Source organism: Mobula hypostoma, chromosome 10 (genome assembly GCF_963921235.1).
Source record: "Mobula hypostoma chromosome 10, sMobHyp1.1, whole genome shotgun sequence".
NCBI classification, from domain to species: Eukaryota; Metazoa; Chordata; class Chondrichthyes; order Myliobatiformes; family Myliobatidae; genus Mobula; species Mobula hypostoma.
This window is the reverse complement of record NC_086106.1, coordinates 101591001-101610719: the sequence shown is the minus strand read 5'-3', so window position 1 is coordinate 101610719 and position 19719 is coordinate 101591001. Positions and strand designations below refer to the sequence as shown.

General features: G+C 39.6%; 1 protein-coding gene across 6 annotated transcripts in view; it reads left to right on the top strand.

Annotated features, from left to right (window-relative positions):
- Window positions 1–19719, top strand: part of stag2b (STAG2 cohesin complex component b) — a 176725-nt gene that overhangs the window by 29587 nt on the left and 127419 nt on the right. For 3 of the 6 annotated variants that reach the window (XM_063060944.1, XM_063060942.1, XM_063060943.1), the window contains exon 2: window positions 16448–16597. The exons of 2 other annotated variants lie outside the window; for them this stretch is intronic. In XM_063060944.1, coding sequence (XP_062917014.1) covers window positions 16554–16597 — 44 coding nt within the window. In that variant the 5' untranslated portion in view covers window positions 16448–16553. Of the gene's footprint in view, window positions 1–16447; window positions 16598–19719 lie in introns of those variants that run through there. One more of the 6 variants, XM_063060946.1, reaches the window with a different exon arrangement.

The window sequence follows — 19719 nt, the reverse complement described above, 5'->3', positions numbered from 1 at the left end:
AAGAGATTCATAAACTCTTGAAGGCTGGATCTAGCATTTAGAACAGGTTGTCCAGAGTCATACAAGGAGACCAGGTATGATCTCCAGAAGGCCAACATGAATGTAAAAAGACAATTCTGGATGAAACTGATGTCACAGACACTTGACATCTTTGGCAGAACTTAGATGCCATTAATTCCTAGAGTGTGAAATCCATTACCAAGAGTGACAATGATGCATCACACCTGATGAGCTGAGCATTTTTATGCACACTTTGATAGAGAACTTCCATTCCTCTTGTCAACTGATGATTTTGGTCTCTGAGGCTGACGACCGCATGCTCAAGAGAGTGAATCCATGCAAAGCACTTGATCCAGACGGTGTGTCCGGGTGAGTGCCGAAGACCTGTGGAGCCTGCCAAACTGCATTATTCAAGGACATCATGAAATTCTTACTTCTGCCGTATGAAGTTTCTACCTAATTCAGAGATGCATCTGTTGTACCACTGCCAAGAAGAGCATGGTGACCTGCCTCAGTAAGTACTACTTGATGGGTGGGTTTCATATGGGTGCTTCAGTTTCGTCCTATGTTGCAAAGACATTCCACTTGGTAGGTTAATTGGTTATTGTAAATTATCCAATGATTAGTCTAGGGTTAAACTGGTGGGTTGCTGGGAGGAGTGTTGTTGTGCCAGGAGGACCAGTTTCCAGGCTGCATCTCAAAAAAAAACAAGCAATCTTGCTCAATATCAGCAAAACCAAAGAGCTAACGATGGACTTCAGAAAGGGAAAGTTTTCATTGGTGGGTCAGCAGTGGAGTGTGCTGCTTCAAATTCCACCCCTGGTCTCTTCGACACTGAAGGAGATACAACAGTTCAGGAAGTGGGCTGAGCAGTGATAAATGGATTTCAGTACAGTTAAGTGTGAGTTGATGCACTTTGGAAATTTAAAGCAGTGTTTAACTTGTACTTTGAATAGTGGGACACTAAGGAACATAATGAAATGGGGATTTAAGAGTGTAAGTGCATAGTTTGTTGAAAGTGGTGTCATGTTGACATACTGGTGAAAAAGATGTTTTGACCCTAATACATAAGAGTAGAATTTGGCCATTTGATGGGTACATTGATATATGCAGTGAAATATGTTGTTTGCGTAACAACCAACACACCCAAGGTTGCTCTGGAAGGCAGCCCACAAGTACCACCAAACATTCAGATGCTAACAACATTCGTATAATGCTCGACAGAACAACATCAAACAAAACAAAACACAATAAGTAATAAAAATAAAAGCAAAACAAGCCAGTTCCTCCCTCCCATGCACACACATACAGCCCTCCAACCCCAAGACATTCTCTTTGGCCTCCAGTAGGCTCAGGCTCGCAGATATTGGACTTCAACTTAACTAGTGGACTTACAGAGATTAGCAAACTCGTGAATCTGGCTGACAGGTCTTGACTTCTGGACTTCAGATTCAACCCTCAGTCCTCGATCTGAAACTTCAGGACCCGCTGATCACAGAGCTCTAGGCCTGGTACTCCAGACTCTGATTCGCAAATCAGGGGGTCATTGGGGCTCGTTCTTACTGCCTGCAGGAGCTACAACTCCAGAACCTTTCAACAACTAAGTTGTAGAAGCTACTTGCTGTTAATTTCCCTCCCCTCCCCCCCCGCTTTCCGCAGGGATTGCTCCCTACGCGACCCCCCTTGTCCATTCGTCCCCTCCATCCCTCCCCACTGATCTCCCTCCTGGCACTTATCCTTGTAAGTGGAACAAGTGCTACACATGCCCTTACACTTCCTCCCTTACCACCATTCAGGGCCCCAGACAGTCCTTCCAGGTGAGGCAACACTTCACCTGTGAGTCGGCTGGGGTGATATACTGCGTCTGGTGCTCCCGATGTGGCCTTCTGTATATTGGCGAGACTGGAAGAACGCTTTGCTGAACATCTACGCTCTGTCCACCAGAGAAAGCAGGATCTCCCAGTGGCCATACATTTTAATTCCACATCCCATTCCCATTCTGACATGTCTATCCACAGCCTCCTCTACTGTAAAGATGAAGCCACACTCAGGTTGGAGGAACAACACCTTATATTCCGTCTGGGTAGCCTCCAACCTGATGGCATGAACATTGACTTCTCTAACTTCCGCTAATGCCCCACCTCCCCCTCGTACCCCATCCGTTATTTATTTTTATACACACATTCTTTCTCTCACTCTCCTTTTTCTCCCTCTGTCCCTCTGACTATACCCCTTGCCCATCCGCTGGGTCCCCCCCCTTGTCTTTCTGCCTAGACCTCCTGTCCCATGATCCTCTCATATCCCTTTTGCCTATCACCTGTCCAGCTCTTGGCTCCATCCCTCTCCCTCCTGTCTTCTCCTATCATTTTGGATCTCCCCCTCCCCCTCCCACTTTCAAATCTGTTACTAACTCTTCCTTCAGTTAGTCCTGACGAAGGGTCTCGGCCTGAAACGTCGACTGTACCTCTTCCTAGAGATGCTGCCTGGCCTGCTGCGTTCACCAGCAACTTTGATGTGTGTTGCTGTTAATTTTGGCAGGTACAAACCATACAAGGGAGCTTAACTTTCTTAGTGCGAATTGTACATCTTCTCAATTTTGAATGTGACTTGCAGTAGAGCTACTCGGACTTGATGTTTCAATCCCTATGGTAAATTGGCACTCTCGATGTTGGCAGTGGGTTTGGAGTGGTGACAAGGAGGGAGGGTAGGTACGTCATTGGGGTCATCAGGAAGGCACCCTCCTTCTTTGACGTTTCATTGATAAGCCCACGACATCTCCAGAGGGCTCAACGGTGCTATCTGGCATACCAGATACACCCCCCTCAGTTTCATACCCTCCTGTCTTCATCTTGCAGCCCAGTTGTTGTCTTTTAATCCTAATCCAATTGCTGCTTTCTTCTGCTGCATTTGACAAGGACTTGATTGCTTGTTGGAGGGAGTGACCCCTCACCCCCATCTTCTTCAATAGACTGGTCGTAGATGTAGCAACGAATCCCCTGCATCCCATTGTTTTCCATTCATTTAATTGTGCATATATGTGTGTACCTGCAGGCTTATCAAAAGTTTGGCTAAACTTTTTATTTCTGTGGAGTTTGTTTAATTTTCACAATGTATAATTTTCTTGAGGGCTTGTATATTAAAATTGTAATCCAGGTTTTATGTTAATTTGGAATTTGGGGAATTGAAAACATAACTAACTAAAAATTAGCTGGAAGAGCTCAGTATGTTGAGCAGCAGTTGTGGAGGCCAAGGGATGGCCAACATTTTGGAGTGCAACCCTACGTCTGTTTCACTGTTTCTTCCTCCAGATTCCTGCATTTGCAGTCTCTTGTGCTTATTGATTATATAAAGCTATGTTCATGAAGCACTTGGGTGTTCTTTAGAAATTTTGGCTCATGAAGGTTTCAACAGAAATACAGTTTCCATTATTTATAAGCTGAGATTTAAGCAGTTTCATCCAAGGTTGGAAATTTATTTTCATTTAACTGGTGGTGTGCTTTTTTTTTGCAAGATCATAGAAGTTGTTGGAGTTGTGCTCATAAATTGATCCTGTATTCTTGGGTATAACAATATATTGTTTTTTTTAATCAAACACTAAAATTGGAAGTGGTTAATGTCAGGAAGATTCTCCGTTCACAATGATGATGTAAATTTAGGGCTGTTCGTAATTCAAGGTTGAAGGGAGTTTTCAACATTTCACTGGAAACAATGACAGATACCAGGTATCTGATCTGCATGGGGAAATCCATTCTTAATGCAGAGAGTTATTTAGTAATTCAGTAAGAGTGTTCTGATTGTGATTTCACTGAATGGGAAGGCCAGGACTACTTGCTCAGCAGGTACTTCGCAAATCACAGTACCCATATTTGTTTTCATTTCAAGAAAATCATACAGATGTTCTGTTTCTTGCAATGGGCACATACCTTTAGTCTACCACCATTACCTTCTGCTTCCCAATATCAAGCCAGTGGATATCTAATTATCAGTATCATTGACATGAAATCTGCTGAAATCATGGAGCAGCGGGACAGTCCAAAGTTAAAATGATCATCAATTACAAAAAGAAAAAGTAGTAAGTACAAAGAAATGCAAGCTGGTGTTCCATGTTCAGAAATCTGATGGCAGAGGGAAGAAGCTAATTCTGAATCATTGATGTGGATCTTCAGGCTCCTGCACCACCTTCCCAATGGTCATAAAAATGGCACATATTGAATAGTGAGGGTTATTAGTGATGAATATTGCTGTCTTGAGAAACTGTCTCTTCATGATATCCACAGTCATGGAGAGGATTATGCATATGATGGAACTAGCTAACCCGATGATACTCTGCAGCCTTTTGTGATCCTGTGCATTGGAGCCTCCATACCTGATGATTGTTCATCATGGAATAAAAATAGCTATCAGCATTCTAAAGGCAGGAATCTTTTTACTGCCTTTTTCAGTATTTTAAGTCAGAAACAGAAACTAAAGACAAATTACTGCAAGAACTTAATGGATGGGATGAAGTCAACAAGGAGTAACAAAAGGGAAGTTGTGAGAGCAGCAATTCTAACAACTATTGTTGATTGAATAGCTCCTAATAATTAGCAATTTTTAAGGCCAATCAGAAACTGATATGCAATGTCATTCTCTAGGGAAATGCAGGTATTAGAATTAACAAATGAGTATGAGGCTTGTAAAGTGAAGAACATAATCACCGAATTGGAAGAGCAATCCTGAGAGGCCAGCTTAAGTGATGGAAACATAGGCAATAATGTGATAGTTTTTGCCTCAATTAAATTAAATACACCCCTAAGAGAAAAATTCCTTTACTATTTCTAAAGATTTTGGAAACAGAACTCTCACATTAGTTTAATAGGAAGCTAATTTATTTAAAGCATCTCTACTGTGAAAATCCAATTTGTGCATTAAACAGGGATGAAAATGGAGGTATTAAATTGTCTAAAGTCCAAGACACATGCAAGGTCACAATCAATTTCAACTTGATCTGAATTTTGTTGAGCTACGTGTGTGTGTGTGTGTGTGTGTGTGTGTGTGTGGTGTGTGTGTGTGTGTATATACATATATGTGTGTGTGTATATAATATCGCTATCTCTGTCGTACTGTTAAACTCTTCTGGATGTGCAAGTTTGAAGGAGACCAGACAACATTTTATAGTCTTTTGATATTTTACAAAATATTAATTATAATTGACAGCAATTCTGTCTTTAATTATGCTGTCTACAGGTAATTTAAGAACCTATTCTATTTATGATTAAAGCTATTCGGAGTTGGCAAAAGACATGAAAACTTCAATACTAGAAGTAAAAAGAGAAGTCTTGGGGGTAGTCTACAGTACAGTAGAGGAAATGGTAAAAATCCTTAAATATATGAAAGTAAACAATTAACCAGATATTTTCAGGAACACTGTGGGAAGCTGGAGAAGAAATTGGGAATCTTGGTAATTCCTCCTTTCATCAGACAACAATGTCTCAAATCCTTCAAGAGGGTGAACCCTCACGAGGCATCAGATCCTCTCTCATTTCTGCAGTGAGATTTCCAGCTGCTTCAATGGGGCAGCAATCATTCTAGTACCTAAGAAGAGCAGGCGAAGATCCCTCAAATACTACCACTCAGTAGCACGAAAATCTACCATGATGAAAGTGCTTCAAGGAATTGGTTATGGCTAACTTCCACCTGAGCAATTTCTGGGACTGATGCAATTTGCCTACTGTCTCAACAGGTTTACAGCAGATGTAATCTCACTGGCTTTCCACTTTGCTCTGGAGCAATGACAAACATATGTCAGGCTCTGTATCCATTACAACTCACTATTCATAAACATGCTATTAGTATTAACCACTAACTTCAAAACTTGGGCCTCTGAACCTTCTTTTGCAAATGGATTCTTGATTTCCTTATCAGTAGAACGTAGTCGGTGCAGATGGTAATACCAGCACAGCCTGACCTCAAGAATGTGTGCTAAACCCGCTGCTCTAATCTCTTCATACACATGATGGTGATTAAGCAGAGCTCAAATACCATCTATAAATTCGCCAATATCACCATTGTTGTTGGTAAATTCTTAGCTGGCAATGAGGAGCCACACAGGAGTGAAAAAGATCAGCTGGTTGAGTGGTGTTGCAACAACAACCTCACACTCAATGTAGCTTGGGTCGTTCCAGAGTTCAATTTCAGCGCTGTTCTGTAAGGAGTCTCTGTATGTCCTCCCTGTGGAATGCTTGGGCTTTCCCTGGGTGCTCCGGTTCTCTCCCTCCACAGTCCCAAGGTATACTGGGTAGGCTAATTGACCATTGTAAATTGTCCCGTGATTAGGTTAAGATTAATCAGGTTTGTGGGCTTTCTGGGGTAGCATGGCTTGAAGTGCCGGAAGGACCTACTTCATGCTGTATCGCTAAATAAATAAAATAATGTAAAATAAGTAAAGATAAGATAGAGTATTGATGTGATCTTGAAAATGCAAAGCACTGCAGATTCTGGAAACATTTTCAAAATAAAAACCCATTGGTGAAATCACCAACAGGCTTCAACCATTTTAAAATTGAAAGGAGTAAACTTCTCAAGCAGAAAGCCCTTCTTCAGCACACCATTTGCTTAATTTTAGTGAAAGTGGCTGGTAATTTCTATTTCAGATATACTAACCGATTTTTCAGTTACTGAAATCTAGCAAAAAGTCTGACTGAAATATTTTAATATAATGGATTCCAGTTAATTGGGACATTGTTTAATTAGGACTGCTGCTTATTTGGACAATTCTATAAGAAGGAAAACTAATGAAGAAATTTGCTTGGATTCCCTTTGTTTATTTGTGATAGTGCTGCTTGATTGGGGCAGGAGACTTGGCTGAACAGTTTCTAACTTGCATCAATTGTGCGCATTTGTGTGGCAGTTAGATGCTACACCACGCTTAAGATGAACAGGTTTAAAAAAGATTTAGTTGCTTGTGTTTGTGTTCAAAAAGCAGCAATATTTGTCTTTTATAGAACTAAACAGACAATTCCGAAGAGTTTCACTCACAGCGAATTCAAGCTGGGAGATGCCAGAAATGCTGGGAGTGAAAATGAAAAGATTTTACTGCTACAACATGTTAGAAACTACCTAGAATTTGAAGGTATCTATTGGCAATGATTTAGAGGATGCAATTTTTAATAGTATTGTGTGAAGGCAGTCCATTATCTGCACTAAGTATCTGCGCTGGTTTTGTTCATTGCGTATGCTGGATGAATTTCTCCGCTAACAATTAGGAACTAATGCAGTTTTGTAGTGCTGTTGTACTATTGGTAGTTTTCTAATATGCATTGTATTTCATTTAAATACATAATTTGTTACTCAGTTTTGTCTTTTTAATACAATTATAACTATTTCCATGAAACTTCAGCTAAATTGGGCAGCTGCCTTATTGGGCCCAATTGTGTCCCTATTAACTGGAATCAACTGTATATGGAAGCTTTGTAGGTTTTATTTTGGAGGCAAATATCTTTTTGCTGGTACCTGCATATATGAACCAGAATGAGAACAACAGATCTACTCTGCAGCTCATATGTTCACTCTTGTTTTCAGTAAAAATATAAAAATTGAGCACATAGTGTTGTGTCACATTTTGTGACCGAACAAAACTGTGACTTTCAATTCTGTTCCTAAAAAGTCTGCCAATGAATTAAGAATCCTTAAGACTGCTTAATGAAATTTCCCCTTTTTACACCATAAAATTGGATATCGACACAAATCAAAAATATTGTTTGTTTTATGGAGAGACATTGAAGCATTCAGTGCACTTTTGAATGGCAGTGTAGTATCCTGGACTTGATTCTTCATATGTTCCCCTGGCCTTTCACCTTACTTTGATTTTCAGGATAATTTTTTCAAGCATCTGAATTGAAGTAGTATATCAATATACTCGCAGTATTTTCCAGTAAAATTAATGTGGAAGGCTGAATGTTAGGAAGCATAACAAAAAGATATCAAAATGTTCAGATGATGGATGTAATTGTCAATGTTTGAGAGAAAAAACACTGAGAACTTGTTACATATTGGAAGGCTTTACCATGGTTCCTTTTCTCCTGAAAAAGCAATTATCAATTGACATTATTTTCAGTTCCTAGTAATTTAAAATCAGTGATTGCAAATCGATGATAAATCCAATAAGTGATGTCCTTTTAATATGGAGTGTGGTTGGAACTTTTCATCAAGTCATTAAGGAAAAGGTAAATACTAATTTTCAGGCTTGTGGGATCTTCTTTGGATCTTTGGTCTGTTATATGTTTGCAGGGGGAGCTGGTTGCTTGCATTGATGTACCTTGCAAAAATAGTTTCACTCTGCTTGTTTATAGCTCAGTGCAAGTGTGCTATGGATTTTCTCGGTATTCAAGCACTTTGCCATACCTGAATAATCCAAACCATCATGCTTGGTCCCATTTTAAATTTTCCATTATTTGTGATTCTACTTATTCTTTCCACTTCCCAGCATTCCCTCATTATTTCAGGTGCTGCACCTAGTTTTATAGTGATCAACTTGCAATGCACATGTGAGAAGTCATAGTCATTTTCTTTTTCCTGGCCTTCATACCACTTCCAGTATTACCCCACCTTCCCAATTCTCTGCATTTGAAGGGTCAACACTTCTCAAGCCGTTCTTCTCAAGTCTGTGGCTATATCTGAAATTATCTCTCCTCCCTCAGTTGTCTGCCACCTTTGAGTCAGCTGCCAAAATTTTTCATTAACTTCATCCCAAGTGGCCTCTCTACTATTTCTCTGTGTAACATTTTTCTTCTTTCTTGGTTCCTCCTACCTTTGCAAACCCTATTGTCTCGAGTACCATCAATCTCACTTCACCCTCCTTTAATTCTTCAAAGAAAAGCTGAGATAAGGTTCTGGGAGACCACTTTGCTGAACATCTACGCTCTGTCCGCCAGAGAAAGCAGGATCTCCCAGTGGCCACACATTTTAATTCCACATCCCATTCCCATTCTGACATGTCTATCCACGGCCTCCTCTACTGTAAAGATGAAGCCACACTCAGGTTGGAGGAACAACACCTTATATTCCGTATGGGTAGCCTCCAACCTGATGGCATGAACATTGACTTCTCTAACTTCCGCTAGGCCCCACCTCCCCCTCGTACCCCATCTGTTACTCTTTTTTATGCACACATTCTTTCTCTCACTCTCCTTTTTCTCCCTCTGTCCCTCTGAATATACCTCTTGCCCATCCTCTGGGTCACCCCCCCCGTCTTTCTTCCCAGACCTCCTGTCCCATGATCCTCTCGTATTCCCTTCTGCCTATCACCTGTCCAGCTCTCGGCTCTATCCCTCCCCCTCCTGTCTTCTCCTATCATTTTGCATCTCCCCCTCCCCCTCCAGCTTTCAAATCCCTTACTCACTCTTCCTTCAGTTAGTCCTGACGAAGGGTCTCGGCCTGAAACGTTGACTGCGCCTCTTCCTATAGATGCTGCCTGGCCTGCTGCGTTCACCAGCAACTTTGATGTGTGTTGCTTGAATTTCCAGCATCTGCAGAATTCCTGTTGTTTTGTTAAGGTTCTGGAAGTTGCTGATCACTGATTGTGAGGGATTGGTTTCAAGGTGTGAATTTAAAAAGTAAAATAAAATAAATATGGGCATGGATGTGGTTTATCAAAAGTCATTTGACAAAATGAAGAATAATTCATGCCAAGAGGCATGTCAATGTCCCTTCAAATTTTAAAACATTGGGAAATGCATAGTTAACTCTTCAGAAGTGTATCTTTTTAAAATTATTCCATTTATATTGTAGATTTTGTTTTGTCCTGTAGAACATTTTAGAAAACTTTTCAGGTATTTTAAAATAGAGTAGCTATTGTAAAGTTGAGTATAAATTATCTCATTATTTTCAGATATTTGATAGTGTACTCATGGAGGTTCAGTACAGGAATCTGAGATTTGTACATTTATGGATTTCAATTTAACATATGTTGCATTTTCTCTTTTAGTAATTTGATTTGTCTTTGTCATTGCAAAATGATCACAGCTTTAGATTGTGGAACTTGACAATTTAAAGGATAATAAAATTAATATTTTTATTATATAGTGTTAGATTTTAACTTTTGTGTTAAATGTTTTGGCACTGATACTTGTTCTAAAAGTACAACAATTGTGTATTGATTGTTGTTTTTAGTTTCCTGTTTTTTTTTCCACTAATAAAACATAGGCACCCCCTGTGTTACTGCCATTTGGTTACCAAAATTCACCCTGAGGGAATTCACTAATCAGTAAGGGTGAACCTTTTTGTGATTCTGTGATTTTTATTGATTCCCCTGCCTGAGAGGCAGTCATAGTTGTAATTAAACTTACATTCATAATCAATATAAATGGTAAGTTGATATATCTGCTGTGATGCTGTGCGCTAGTATGAAATGAGTTATTTAAATACTTACTTTGAATTTACTGTGTGCTGCTGAAAGATATTTGCCAGTAGTGGTTGCTTCAGTTTTCTTAGTTATTGTACAATATATTGAAAATTAGTTTATGACGTTATAGCTACCAGTAATTGAATTGCGCAAGTAGAAAGGAACTGTAGTAATTCTTTATCATGAGACTTTTGGAAGCTTATGCCATATTCAAATCATTGGATTTGGACGGTAGAATTAGCACAAGTATAATACGACCATTTTGTTTTAGTTTAAATTCTGTTTGTTTTATTCACTTTAATTTATTTCCCCCTCTTTGATATTTGTGAAGGAGTTGCAAGTTTTTTCATGGTTCCAGAGCTATCCAAGCGTACCATTCTTTGTTTTGTTTTAATTTTCATGTAAATTTTGTCTACTAATTATATCTTATGGTTGTTTGAAGTATATAAAATTAATTTGAGGTGGTTGTAATAGCATTGGGACTCCTAAATTGAGTGCAGTTGTTATTGCTCTAATATTTAACCACCTGTTTACTTAAAATAATAGAAGGACTGAGGAACATAATGTATAGCTTTCTTTATTTTTTAAAGCATGGTAAGTGCTTCAGGAGTTTCCGGCATGTGATGCAGAATTTGTTAACTTAGCAGCAGCAGTTCAATGCAATACAGTACATCAGGGGTCCCCAACCTTTTTTGCGCTGCGGACCGGTTTAATATTGACAATATTCTTGCGGACCGGCCGACCTGGGGCGGGGGGGGTGGGGTGGGTAGGGTTGCCAACAGACAAGAGTAGCAGTCAAAAAATACGTTGTGTTTACCCCGAGAAAGACTACAATGACCATGAAGCCTTGCACGGGCACCAGTGCGCATGCGTGTACCTGCCGATATTATTCTCTGCAAATCGTTTTGGCGATTCTGTTCTGGGGGGGCAGTGGGGGGTGTTAATCATGACCGGAATATTGGTAATAAGGGGCTAATACACTCAATTTCGTTTCTAAAAGGGTTTATCTAACGAATTTAATATTAAACATACAGCGCATATTTTTCTCGCATGAATATAGTGATAAGTCAATCATCAGGGGAGGACGGGGAGCTTGAAGTAAGTGTTGAAACAACTTCCAGTAGAAGTGGTAGAGGCAGGTTGGATATTATTTAAAGAAAAATTGGATAGGTATATGGACAGGAAAGGATTGGAGGGTTATGGGCTGAGTGCAGGTCGGTGGGACTAGGTGAGAATAGCTTTCGGCATGGACTAGAAGGGCCCAGATAGCCTATTTCCGTGCTGTAATTGTTATATGGTTATATAAGTCACTTATCAGTCAATAGCATCATAACATTTTAAGTAATGTTTGGATATTAAACACACGGCACATATTTTCCCTGTATGAACATATAAAATCATTGCAACACACCAATATCAATGAATCAGTGGGAGCCCTGGGCTTGTTTTCCTGCAACAAGACAGTCCTATCGAGGGGTGATGGGAGACAGCGATACTCGAAGGGGGTTCCTTATGTCCAGTCTATTCTGCAATTTAGTTTTGGTTGCATTCATTGCAGAAATCTGTTGGAAATGGAAGCAACGTTTTCAGTGCTTTCGTGGCTATCTCAGGATATTTAGCCTTGACTTTGATCCAGAATGCCGGCAGAGATGTTACGTCAAACATACTTTTCAGCCCGCCGTCATTTGCAAGCTCGAGGAGTTGATCTTCTTCCCGCGCTGACATGGATGACGCGCTGTTAATGACCTCGCGTGTGTTCAAGCTCAACAGTGGGCGTGACAGGGAATGAGGAAAGGTGCAGCTGACTCATATCTCCAAATCATATCGTTTCCTCGCGGCCCGGTAGCAAATGCTCTGCGGCCCGGTGGTTGGGGACCGCTGCAGTACATAATCTAGCCGAGAAAAGAATAAAAATAATAATCAATAAACAAGTAAATCAGTTACATATACTGACTAGATTTAAAAATGTGCAAAAACAGAAATACTGTGTATTTTTTTAAAAAAGTGAGGTAATGTCCAAAGCTTCAATGTCGATTTAGGAATCGGATGGCAGAGGGAAAGAAGCTGTTCCTGAATGGCTGAGTGTGTGCCTTCAGGCTTCTGTACCTCCTACCTAATAGTAACAGTAAGAAAAAGGCATGCCCTGGGTGCTGAAGGTCCTTAATAATGGATGCTGTCTTTCTGAGACACTGCTCCCTCAAGATGTCCTGGGTACTTTGTAGGCTAGTACCCAAGATGGAGCTGACTAGACTTGCAACCTTCTGCAGCTTCTTCCGGTCCTATGCAGTAGCCCCTCCATACCAGACAGTGATGCAGCCTGTCAGAATGCTCTCCACGGTACAACTATAGAAGTTTTTGAGTGTATTTGTTGACATAGGAGCAAGGAGGAATGGAATGATATTGCCTTTATAATAATCATCCATCAAGGCCAGTTTTGTAGAACTTAGAAATAAGAAAGTGATGGACATCTACATTATTGACCCTCAGTAGTCAGTGGAACAGACGTGTCTCGAAATTGCACATGTTTTTGAGGATAATAGGGTAGTGCTAGTGTGAGATCTCAATTTATTGGGTTGGCTGGGCTATCCGTAGTGCCAAGGACATGGATGAAGTAGAATTTGTTCGGTGCTTTCAAGACAGTTTCCTCATTCAATGCATAGAGGAACCTTGGGAAGGAGCAGCACTGTATGGTAGCTAATGATGTTTCATTGTTCTTGAAAGGTAGGATGGTGGATGCTGTTTGTATGGAATTTAGAAAAGCCCTCGTCAAGTCCCATTTGCAAGCTGATCTGGTAGAATAGGTTGCATGGGATTCAGGGGGATGCAAGTTAGGTGGATTCAGAATTGGGTGATGGTTCAAGGTTTATTCTGTGACTGGTGCCGTGCCCCAGGTGGTTTGTATTGGAACCTCTTAATTATTTATGCAAATAATTTGGATGTGAACGTATGTGGCACGATTAGTCGGTTTGCTGATGATACAAAGTTTTGGGGGGTCTTGTTCGTAGTGAAATAGGTTAAAATGAATTGCAAAGAATTAGGGAGGTGGATTGAGGAATGTCAAATGATTTCAGATTAGTATGATCTGAGTGGTGGGATCTCTGATAGATGTTGCTTTCCTATGACAGAGTTTCATGTAGATGTGCTCAATGGTTGGGAGTTAGAACACTACAAATTAGAAAAAGACAAATACTGCTAAAGCACTATAAGGCACAAGAGGTATTGAAGATGCTGGAAATCTGCAGCGATACACACCATGTGCTGGGGGAGCTCAGTTGGTCAGGTAGGAGGGTCTGCAGGATGAAAGGTCTCAGCCAGAAATGTTAACTATTTATACCCATCCATAGATGCTGCCTAACCTGCTGAGTGCCTCCACATTGTGTGTGTATTACAGTACTATAAGAGTGCAGTTATCGATGGAGGTATTTATACAGTGTACGCTGTTGTCGTTGATTGACCAAATGAACAAAATCAGTGCAAGCACCTTGTGCAGATAATGGGCTGTCTTCGTACAATATTTTTGACGATTATCTCCTCCAAATCTTCACTTTCAATATGATTGTCAATTCTCTAACATTCAATATGATTGTCAATGCCTTCAAAATCTTTGTAGTTCCTAATTTAAAGTAGTGACATCATTTCAATTTTACTGCTAGCCATTTCTAACATCTCTTAAGCCTGAATGCATGAAACCACAGTGAGCAAATCAGTTTGGAATTGTACTGCTTATTTCTCACCAACTGTCAGTGACAAAAAATGCTGTTTTTTTTTAAGGCAAATACACAAAATTAATGCTATATAAAAACTGCTCTGAACAAGGTGTATCTCAGGGTTACATGTTCACATGACTGAAACTAGTTAGAAACTGTTCAACAGAGCCTCCTATCCCAATTCAGCGGCATAGTCTCCCAGTTAAATGAAGGGAATAGGGGCTACTTTCTTGATGAGTTTTTGTGCTTTAAGAGTTGTCCCAAATAAGCAGCTGCCCTGATTTAACTGACTTACCACTGTACTGTATATTTAGGGTTTGGTACATCATTACTGCATCTGCTACATAGGCAGCACAGCAATGCGGCAGGTGCGTAGCTGCCTTACAGTTGCAGCTGTAGTGACCCAGGCCCACTTCTGATGTCTGGAGTAATGTACCTGGAGTTTCCACATTCTCCCTGTGACACCGAGTTCCTCCAGTGCTCTGCTTTCCTCAATGCCCCAAAGTTGTGTTAAATGGATACTGTAAATTGCTTCAAGTGTAAATGTATGACAAAGCTGGTTGTGGAGATAATATTAATGGGCATATGCTGCTGGTCACAAAAAAAATAGGATTTTATAGGGTTTCTCTGAAAGCTGCCACACTCTTCATGAACCTGAACAGCCACTTTCGATGTTGTAAGGCAATGATACAACGTTTGGTTGTTCTCTTAAGCTGTTGGTCTTGCTTCTTGTAAATTTGTTCTTGAACTTTAGCTTTTGTCAGCAAAACAGAGCAGAATTAAAGGTAAGCTTTTGGGAAAGCCATCTGTGATCACAACTAGAATGAACCAGGCTTGAACAGGAGGGGAGAACCAGTTTGTCCTGACTTATGAGCTCATATCTCATTAAAATAATATATATTATGTTTTTTTCCTTAACCAATTGATTTTGTTTTCAAATGAATGTTGGTCCTTGTAAAGTTAGGTAAATGCATCTAGCAAATTATTCTTGTATATTTCCATGTAGCACCAGTATTAAACATTTTACTTATCTACCCTTTGTATTGCTTTTCAGTTATCTACTCGTATTGCTTATGCATCTTGCCTTTTCCACCATAGCACTTGCTGTTCTCAATTCCTTTTTCCTTCCATTCATGAGGTTCTTTGCAAATAAGTAATTTAAAAAATTGGCCACTTGGTAGTCTTAAACTCAGGCTTTTGAGTACTGGTTTGTGCCCAAGATGTTGGAGTTGCATCACTATTTCATTAAGGACCTGGTTTTTCGTTTTGTGAACATGTATCATACTAATTGCCGAGTTTGTCTTTTGTACTGTCGCCATGGATGGGTTTTGTTCAAACAGGCCTAACCATCCTTGCTTGCCATGATATTAATTACACTGTAGTGTATCTTTCTCTTCATTGTTTTTGGCAAGTTATCTGGGTGAAAGAGCATGTAGAGAATGACCACAAAAAAGAAACTTGAGGCTTAATATCATTGTGGATATTTGAATGCAACACTGGTCTTAAAAGTTTATTGAGATGAAGCTTAGTCATTTAAAGTTTTAATATTTTGTCTTTATTGTGAACATTCAGTGCAGCTTGAGGTTTTTTGATGTTCACTTCTTCCTTCTACGATACATTTGCTCACACTGCTTCACTCCCTCTTGTTATATCGCTTTTGCTGCTGACTATCTCTGGCTCCCTTTTGTCTAAATTTCCAATATTTGAGTCACTGCCAGGTTTTCTTAATTCTTAGCTCTTCCTCTAACAACTTCCTGTCTGTATTTACCCATGGCAGAGGAGGCTCTTTAAGTATGTTTCCTGTACTAAAGACATGATTTTCTTAATTGCCTGCCACATTGAAAGAGTTATTTGTGCATTTAACTGGTGACCCACCAATTAATGCTTTTTTTGATATTTTTGTTTCTATAAAATACCTGTATCATTGGTTTTCTGTTTGAGCAGACCTGACTGATGACCATATACTTTGTCAGAAATCCCAATCCTGCTCACTTAATGGTGGGGTTCTTTTCTGTGCATTTCTAAATGCTTATGCATATTAGAGCATTGTTTTGTGTTTTCCTCGATAGTGAGATTGGAAAACCATTAACTTGAGGATTCCACTTTCTTTCAATAGCAATGAAACCTTGGCAGATACCTTGTACTGTTCCTCCAAGTGATGCTAAGATCAGTTATTGCTTCCTAATTGGTACATCAGCATTGATGGGTTATTGGAGCCTGGACCCTCAAGTCTGCGTGAATAAGTGCATCACTTCGTATTTCTTTAACCTGTCAAGATAAGTTAACTGTGATACTTAAATGTGAAGAGATTACTGAAGAGAGGTCAAAAGATTCAGTTTATTTTTTTTCTTCCTTTCAGGTTGTGCGTTCTGTGACTAGAAGTTTCTAGGTTGGAACTGAACGCCCTGCTGTTGTGAAGGGGGGAGACAAATATAATTTATTTTGTCACAGAAGATGTTTAGGAGATGATAGCTGAACCTGAAATACCCACAGAATTTCATCTCCCTCAGTAAGTTCTTTGTTATTTAGCCACACAATATTTTTGGACAGTGAGATTGATTCGTTTTGCATGTTACCCAACTTTGTACTATTAATGTTTTTCTCTCCTTTCCTGTGCTCGTGATTTGGACTTGGGGACCAGTTTAGTGGACCAGCACCCCAGCCAAGAGGCTAGTCATATGAAAGTTTCATCTGTCAATGTAGGACACTGGAGGACAGAATGGCCAAACACAGTGCTATTCTTATTATCACAGATCTTGATTGAATAACTTTACTCAGCTTAGCTAAAAGTTATGGAGGGTAATGATAGTTATGAACTCCATAAAGAAGCATTTACATTTGAATATGCAGCAGAATTTTCATACCTGAAGCACTTTTTTTTCTCTTACATCCATCTCTTCTGTCATATTTTCCTTTTGGCCCAATTGGAATTTTGCATTTAAACATTTTTGTACATTTTATCATCCCAGTCAACTTTGCTGTTAACTAAGTTATTTGATGCCCTATCAGAATTCTAAAACCAGTTGGCTGCATATTTATGCCAATTTAGATATTTGACTTTTTCCCCAAAATTTAGTTAAATAGCTGACGATAACATCTTTTTGACTTTAAACCAGGCACTAGCATCCTTGGTGTTTTATTTCATGCTTAGTTGTGCCTATCACATGTTTTCAAGTTTTCCATGTTATCTTGTTCTGTCTGCCTCAATTTAAATCCCAGTGAAGCTGTTTACCCCTTATCTTAAGATTCCAACACACTCTTGGTTAGGCTGCACATTTTGCTTTCTATAAAACTGGTGCTATCCAGATTTTCTCCAAATCTGCACCAATGTTTGTTCACACATTACTTCTGGCTTCAAGCGATGCCTTGGTTTTAAAATAGTTTTTAAAGCCTGCTGTAGCTTCATCCATTCCATTCTCTTTTGCAGCCTCTTTTAACTCTGCAATATCTACACTTGTTGAACATCCATGGTTTTAAGTTATCCACAATAGATTACCATGCAGTCAAGATTTTAATCTGTGCCATTCTCCCTTGCCTTATCCTATTGTAAAATGATTTTATAACATTTAGTTTCCTGTTCTCATATGTTGGTAATGCTGTCTGATGAAGCTTGGATGTTTTTTGATGACTAAATAGGTGGGTAAATACAAGCGACTGTTGTAACTCATGAACAGTAATTTCATATCTTTCAAAGTTTCTTGGACAATTTGTAAATACTTAAATCCATATTATCTGAAAAATGTTTGCCCCTAATATCTGGCTATTAATGACTATAGGGCAAGCTAATTTGACTCAAGGATGTAGATACTTATAATAATACCAGCCTTTTCATGGACTTCTCCCCAGTTGTCATCTTCAGCTGTTTGGCATGGAGGTCTTTGAAGCTCTGGTCTCTTCTGTATAATCTGTACAATGTATCAATTCTACACCCCCCGCCCCCACACACCCAAAAAAAACTGTATTGCATACTCTGGGTCCAAAATTCAGTTCCATGCTTCATGTTGTTTATCTATACAAACTATTGAATGAATTCATGAATGGATTTGATATGCACATGTACATTCTCAGTGTTGATTGCAACAGATAGTATAATGGTGAGATTTTTGGAGTAATTGTCACTTGTACCCATTAGAAATCTGCAGAATAGACAGATCATGAGACCAATCAGCATTTAAAATGGATTTTACGTAACAATGCAGTTTTGAAGCTTAAAGCTCCAGCTCCACAGCATGAAAACCTTTCATCTTTCTTCCCCACCTCATGATAGTTGCTTAATCTATCCCAGAATTCTTTAAACTTGCTGAAGTGAACAGGGAGTGGTGTCATTCTCCACTTAGCCATAGCAATGTGGCCCATTGAGCCCATCCTGACCATCAGCATTTATTTACAGTAATTCTATTTAATTGTTCCTACGTTCCTATGAATTTCATCTACATACTAGCACAGGCCTACACATAAGGGTAAATTTCTTGTAGCTTACCTACCCACACATCCTTGATTTTGGGAGTTAAAGCCACCCCCCCCACCCCCACCCCAAGGAAACTGACGGTCGCATGGAAAATGTGCACACTGTAGCACTGGAGGTCAGGATTCAATTCAGGTCACTGGATTTGAGGTAACAGCTCCATTAGTTGTATTGTGTTGCCTAAGTGGCAAGTATTGAAGCATATTCTCATAATTTCAAGCTTCTGCAGGAAAATGTCATAGAAATAGATGAAGCAGCAACCATTCTTATTGGAAAACAACATGTTTAGTAAAAGGAACAGAGCACATGCAGAAAATTTTGCTAGGAGGAGAAGCAAAACAACTTCTCAAGAAATTGAGTGAACAATTCCTTCTGAACTTCAGTAAAGAACAAGCATCAATGGTTTTGCTTCGTTAAACATGTCTTAATGAAATCTGCTATCGCCACAGCTAATTATACTTTCAGGTCAGGGCAGGGAACATTGGAAGGTCATTAGTTTGCATGCAACAGTCTCCTTTGTAGGCTAGATTTTATGGGATGAACCCATTTTCCTTGTGCAGAAAGACACGAGACTAGATGCTGGAATCTGGAGCAACACAAAATCTGCTGGAAGAATTCACCAAATTGAGTAGGAGGGTTTTGGTTCAAAATATCAGGGGAGGTCTTAAATTTTTTTTACATCTGTATTTACTTGGGAGATGGACACAGATGCTATACAGATTACGGCGGAAGACGTGTTTGTTATCCTGAGACCTGACAAGGTGTTCTCTCGGACCCTATGGGAGGCAAGTGCAGAAATTGCCGGGGTCCTAGCAAAGATATTTAAATCATCCTTGGTGACAGGAGAGGTGCCAGAAGATTGGAGGATTGCTAATGTTCTGCTGTTGAAGAAAGGCTCTAAACATAAATCAGGAATTTATAGGCTATTAAGTCTGACATTAGTTGTGGGAAAGTTAATGGAAGGTATTTTAAGGGATTTGGACATAAGTAATTGAATAGACATGAACTGATTAAGGATTGTCAGCATGGCTTTGTGCGTAGTAGGTCATGTCTAACCTATCTTATGGAGCTTTTTGAGGAAGTTACCAGGAAAGTGGATGAAGGTAGAGCAGTGGATGTTGTCTACATGGACTTGAGTGAGGCATTTGACAAGGTCCTGTAGGGGA